At 35.0% G+C, this 6,647-nt stretch overlaps 1 protein-coding gene across 1 annotated transcript; it reads left to right on the top strand.

The window, feature by feature from the left end:
- Positions 1–3,261: 3,261 nt before the first annotated feature.
- Positions 3,262–6,442, top strand: LOC113766344. Its single transcript, XM_027310546.1, has 8 exons — positions 3,262–3,568; positions 3,674–3,750; positions 4,151–4,226; positions 4,345–4,417; positions 4,507–4,558; positions 4,849–4,984; positions 5,378–5,440; positions 6,313–6,442. The coding sequence occupies exons 1-8, from the start codon at positions 3,450–3,452 to the stop codon at positions 6,440–6,442; spliced, it is 726 nt and encodes a 241-aa protein (XP_027166347.1). The 5' UTR covers positions 3,262–3,449.
- Positions 6,443–6,647: the final 205 nt, after the last annotated feature.

Consider the following 6,647-nt stretch of genomic DNA (forward strand, 5'->3'; position numbering starts at 1 on the left):
TAAGTTTGAATATCACTTTATATACCAAGCTTCTTCAAGTTGATCAATTTGCAACCAATCTCCTGTGTACAAAGGAATGATCACTTCCTCCTTGCCTCAAGTCTCACTTGATCAAGCAAGGAAGTTTTATAATCACTCGGATAACACTCACAAGGCTACACTATTGAAGAAACTGAATCACACTTGAAAAGCTAAATGAAGATTACACAACTAAGAGTACAAATCTTCTTTTTGAAGTATTCTTGCACTTGAATCACTCAAGATCTGATGTAAACTTAAAGTGTAAACGTTTTTTTTGAAGTAGTTGACTATTCACGATTTATAGGGGACCAAAAAGTCTTCAATTAATACTGTCAACGGATAGAGGACAGTTGAAGAGTCAACTAGCCGTTGGTGGTGTCGGACATCCAGTACTCTGATTTTCTGCGTCCGAACGAAGACAGTGAATTCAGGACATCTTTTTGAGATTCTTAGGACGTCCGGTCCTTCCACAATATACGTCCGAAGGTAAGATGTAAACTTTGCAGATCCTTCATTATTTCTTTCGAACGTTCGGTACTCATAGTGTATTGCGTTCGAAGTACCGCAACGTTTGTCGGACGTCCGGTACTGAGGTATTGAGTGTCCGATCGAGATCATTGATCATAGAAGACTTGGCTCATTATCTTCGGACGTCCGAGTGTGAGTTCTTCATGCGTCCGAAGTTACTCAATGGTTGTCGGCCGTCCGATATGGCCCTTTTGTGCGTCCGACAGCTATTTCAGCAATTTGCCAATCTTTTGATCCTGTTTTGGTTTCAAATCTTTGACCTTGTTTTTGTTCTAATTTCCTGAAATAATCTCTTCAAAGAATATTAGTAACATCCAGTTGTTTTGTAATCATCAAAAGTTATGGACTAAGATATACACAACTAACATTGATAAAGTGTAAATCAAGAAAGGTAGCAATGATATTGACGTAAAAATTCACAAGAGAAACAAAAGCACTACCAATAAAAGATAAGAAGCTCTCAGGAGCTAAATCCACAATTCATGCTACGCCGGTACCTTTGAACCACGATTTCCTAATGTTGACACTCCGTCAACCAAGCAAGTACAAGATTATTCAAGAAAGGGAGGACGAGTGTGATAAAGTACACTCTCGCCTCATCAAATTCAATATTCAACACATAACACGTGGTATCATTCAAATCAAGATATCAAGAAACATGCACTTGACACTCACCACAACCAAAAGCAAATGAGCAAGCAAGTCCTTTACGGTTTCGCGCCGGAATTCCCTTCGAAATCTTCTTAGATACCTGAAGCAATTTCAACCAACAATCACCAAATGCAAATCGTCTTTTGCTGAATCCCCCCCATTTAAACCATCACTCACGTACACCCTAAGTTACTTAGCACACAAGGAGGAAAAATTCATTCACTTAATCAACTAAGATAATACATCGAGAGGGGTCTAAGCCCTTCGAAAACATCCATTTTAAAAGAGGGGTTAAAATCACAACAAAATTTGTATCCGTCTATGAAATCAAACTTAAAACGGACTAACAATTTCAAAGGAAAGTTGGAAGTTCTTAAAAGAACATTTTTGTTTTAAACCAGAAAATTCAGCTTTGCACGACGCTATTTGAAAAGTCATATCTTGAGTTCTGTAAGTCCAAAAATCACAGACTTTATACCGTTGGAAACTAGATTCAAAGCACTACAATTGTTTCGAAGACACTTTTGTAAGATTCAATCTAAAAGTAGATCAAAATTTGGCCTCAAGTTACAGCTTTACCAAGTTTAAGAGCAAATCAGGTTTGAATTTCAGTTATTTTTGTGAAATTTCTGGCACTTGTAGAAATAGAGTAAAAATCTGAAACTTACAAAGTTGAAAGAATTCTATATCTAGTTTCAAATGCCACAAACGGAACTCGATTTGAATTTTTTACACCAAGATATCCAGATTTTTCTAACGTTGGTCAGCACGACTTGCGAAAAATTTTCAAAAAAATAGGGCAGCAAGAACTCCACTCTTTTGACTTCTTAAGTCCAAAATTTTTGCTCAACCCACTCACCCATTCATAGATTAACATCTAACAAAGATTATTGAGCTAGATTTCACCCCAAAATTCAAAAATCAGGGTTGGAAACCAACTGATCAGATCGGCTAGCACACAGGGAAAATTTTCAAAACTTTGTCCTCCAACAAATCACATCCAATATTCATCTGATACATGAGATTTCCACAATAAATACAAACCAACATATATCAAGTCTTATAGCATCAAAATCTACCATAACTTCCATCACAAAACATGAAAGATTCTCAAGTCATCTAGCCTAAATTTTTTAGGGTTTAAGAGACCCTTTCATAGCAACCAACATCTATTACTAATTCTTGCATGGAATCAAAGATCAAGTAGAGTGGAGTTCATTACCTCTTCCAAGCTTCTTTAACCCTAACTAAGTCCAAGCTTTGCATCACTAAATCCACCAAAAACCACCACAAGACAAGGCCTTTCTTCAAACTTGAACAACTTCTAAAGGTGAGTGAAGATTTGGAAGATTTTAGAGCAAGATTTTGTGGTTGGAGAATGAGTTTTTTCTTCCCCACTTTTGCAGCCTCAAGATTCGGCCAAGGAGAGAGAGAAGAAGGGAAGATGAAGGCTTGAATGATGATTTGAAATGAAATGAAAGGTGGCACTTTAGTTGTTTAAGAAGTCAACTAGGAATAGTTGTAAATAGTGCCATGCACTCACTAGTTTTTCTCTTGTTTCTTACTCTCAAATATTAATCTAATCTGTCAAGATAGTTTCTCTTACTACACTAATACTCACTCTTAATAGTCCGAAGTTAACTCCCTAAATCACCAACCCCCGGGCTATGATTCACGCGGTTGTGGCTGCTTCGGACTCGAGGTCGTGGGGTCGAATCTCACTTAACGCCTGGGTTTTTGCGGTTGGGGTGGTGTTGTACTCCAGCGAAGGGATTAGTGGGCCGCCTTCGGATCTTGACCCGGACACTCTGTATTGAAAAAAAAAAAAACTCCCTAAATCACCAATTAATCGCGTCGGTGCGACTTTTGCAAAATTTTTTTTTGACGCGTAAACGATGAACATATGATTTAAATAAAGTTCATGTTAAAATGATAAAATTAAATGATATGCCAATACAAATGATTTAAAATAGATAAAATTAAGAATAAAAGTGTAAGTTCTCACAATTTTCCTTAGTTTTCTCTAATCCTGAGCTATTTAATTACCCATCCTACGTCGCATTAGTATTAGTTTTATATCATCCATTCTATTTTCTACGCTTTAGAGAGATGTTTCCCAGCTCGAGTTGCACCAATTTTAAACCGACCCGTTGAACAACGGTTCACCGATTTCAATCCTTTCAAAACCAAAGCTATTTTGAAATTCCTAAAAATTCAAAAGGTTTAGGAAATTCAATTTAGGGAAAGAAATGTTAGAATTGAAATCGATCTCAAAAATTCCTCCCAAGATCATCTCTAATTTTTTGTTAATTTGCCTAGCGTGGCATCTGATCATACTTGAGCTAGGCTCCACTGTATCAGCCATCAGGTAAAAACTCAACAATCCTCTCTTTTTTGTAATTTGTCTCCAATTTTGAAATTCCCCATTAATTTTTGGTTTTAATGTTTTTTTTTTTGTTTTTTGGTTTAACAGGAAAGATGTGAGCCTTCAGGAGAATCGTCATTGCAGAACTACAGTTCAAGGAAGATACTTACTCTCTGACGATAATGGTACAATTTGATTTTTTTTCCTCTCCCTCTTTATACCTGTTAATTAGTTTCTAATATAACAAAATTTCAAAATTTTCCTTATTTGGGAAGTTTTTTCTGTTATTATTTTTCCCCTTGAACTATTTTGTATGTTAGAACTTTGTCTTATCGTGTAAGGGAATTGTTATTGGCACTCTCTTAGCTTTTAACCGGGTGAATTGTAGATAATAATAGCTCTATTCTGAATTTCATTCACAACCATGTAAATTATAGATTCTAATTTAGATGAGATGTAAGGGAATTTTTATCATTTTACCTCGGTTAAAAAGTCGTGTGCCAGTAACAGATATGAGTGTGTAACTTACAATTTTCTGGTAAATATTTGGATGGATTTTTAAGGGAATAAGTTTTAGTGTTGTAGGTCATGTATGTGATGCACTCTCAGTTGATCCAAAGTCCAGATGCTGTCCTATCAGAGGAGAGCAATTCTCTTGTCAGTGAGTTAATCCCTAATTTCCTTTTTAATTATCAGGCCACCAGTATTCTGGGAAAATGGATGTCTGTTGTAGTTTATAGTGCTTTATTGCTTCCTAAACTGCTTTTACTCCATTGCAGTGGCTGCAACCTTGTTTCACAATGCTGTAACTCTTATGAATATTGTGTTTCGTGCTGCCTCAATCCAGCTCGGGTAATTTGTTCATTGTTTCTGTTGGTTGATAATATTTTTCGATTTTAGGAGTTTATTATATCACTTTTAAGTCATAAATTGGTCTGCAGACACAAAAGGATCTGGTGTTGAAGCTTAAGATAGCAAAGCCAGTAAGTGCAGGTGATGTTTCACTGTGCATTTCATTCAATTAGGCAGTAAAAACAGAAGAAGATTTTTATATTCTTATTTTTTCTGGTTTTAGCCTTATGAATGATTTTTGAAGTGTACTTATTCAGCTTAACAATTTTTATTTCTCCTTTGAAGTGATTATGCTAAATTTCAGTTATTTTAGGTGCTCCGACCATTTGTGCTGGGGGATACATGTTTATCTCCAGTGCTGCATGTTCTGGTTTCCATGGTACTTAATGGCTTCACTAAGTTGTTAATTATAGTGTTCATTGTGATGGCAGGAACCTACTCAAGCATTTTTGATTATTGTGCTGGGAGGTGTCGCCATAATTCAGAGAGTGTAGTAAGACTCATTTTCCTTCTATTTTTGTTATTGTTTAGGATGGTCATATACTTTGAACTTGACATGAATATGAGGTGCTGGCTATAATTTTTCTTTGCTGACTTTCACCCAGACAACTATTAAAACTTTGGAGTGAAGTTATAAAACAACGTTCGTATTTTTTTCTATTAATGTTTGATATTTAGTTATGATTATTCATTATTGGATTTTTTTTGTTAGGGATTTATCTGTTCTTTATTAAATGTTTTATAAGTTGTTTAGGAGAAGAAACACTTAACAGACTTAACTGTATCTGTTTCTCTGAGTGTATGAAATAAAGGAGAGAAGGTACGAAAAGTTTTAATAATTCTCTCCTGAATTTTTTATGCTAAGTTGCAGTGATAAATATCTAGAAAGCTTCTAATATCAATGAATAATGAATGCGCGGTTTGTTCTTTTTGTTTTGTCTTTAAGTCACACATGTATAGATCAAGAGTTGTAATTGAACTAGAAGCAGCATATGCACAGCATCCTTCCTCCGTAATAGAAATGTAAATTTCCCATGGTTGCACTATCAGTGTGTTTTCTAACATAAACAATGAAATGCCCAACCCTTGCTGAATAGTCTCTATTGACTCCTAGAGACTGATAATTTGGTAATTCATTCTTAGTCCATTTTAGAACATATCCAATATGTGATGTTTAAAACCTCATGTCTATAAATTACATGGAATGGAAAACAATGTAAAATTTTTGTTTCTCTTTGTGTCTTGGTCTTATCTTGTTCTCCCATGCTGTCTTTACTAAGAGATGAACCATTTACTTCCCCTAGATTTTGTGTAACATTAACGTGACTTTTTAGTTTAAGGTTGTCCTACAGAATTTGAGCAGAGCAAATTTTGAAAAAAAGTTGTATGAGGAAACCTAATAGCAGGAGAGATTTTTTTTTTGAAAGAAAGTTAATCAGAAACTATGTTCAGTTGGCAGACTATGTAGTGAACAGAAAAGTGTTTTTTTTTTAAAGAAAGTTAATCAGAAGCTACATTCAGTTGGCAGACTATGTAGTAAACAGAAAAGTGTTTTTTGTAAGAGATGTATTCATATGAAAGGAAAGAGGAAGAGAACGTATCTCTGATAATGTTCAAGTCATGAAATCATCTATCCGTAGTAGGACTCATTACTCCACAATGGTTCATGTTGGACAGATGTTGACTGTATAACATATAATTTATTTGATTACAATTGTGTAAGGCCTATTGTCCATACAATTTTGGAAGGGCTCATTATTGTCCGTACAAACCTTAAAATGGTATAGTGAATTATGTTGATCTTGAAATTATGTGGTTCTTGTAGATTTGTAGCTTCTAGTGAAATAGGTCTTGGACTGCTGTAACCATTGGTGATGAGTAGTTTTTTGATTCAGTGCCTTTTCTGTGTTTTTGCATCGAACATTTCTTATTCTAGTTTATGCTGCTCAATGTGGGAAAGCAGAATTTGAAGCCCAAGCTTTCCACATGTTTTGGAAGTCCCTTAACAATTCAAGCAGATATTGAATTGTCTGCCTTTTAATTCTTATATTCTTCGAATGTGATTAGCTGGGAGTAATCAATGAAATTTTCCAGTTAAGAAGTTTTAACTATTATTTAAAATGGTAATGTTGGTAAATTGAAGCTGAAGTTCTGGGTTTTGTTTTCTCTAAAACCAAGTCAAGTATTGACCTGGAGTTCTTAAAATTTACACTTTCATCTTGAGCTCATT

Source organism: Coffea eugenioides, chromosome 3 (genome assembly GCF_003713205.1).
Source record: "Coffea eugenioides isolate CCC68of chromosome 3, Ceug_1.0, whole genome shotgun sequence".
NCBI classification, from domain to species: Eukaryota; Viridiplantae; Streptophyta; class Magnoliopsida; order Gentianales; family Rubiaceae; genus Coffea; species Coffea eugenioides.

Excerpts from the sequence above, each read along its gene's own strand:
- LOC113766344 (XM_027310546.1), top strand. The coding sequence starts at position 3,450 with ATGTTAGAATTGAAATCGATCTCAAAAATTCCTCCCAAGATCATCTCT. Across the intron at positions 4,227-4,344 it reads GGAGAGCAATTCTCTTGTCA|TGGCTGCAACCTTGTTTCAC; the intron begins GTGAGTTAATCC and ends ACTCCATTGCAG. Across the intron at positions 4,985-5,377 it reads GAACTTGACATGAATATGAG|ATCAAGAGTTGTAATTGAAC; the intron begins GTGCTGGCTATA and ends ACACATGTATAG.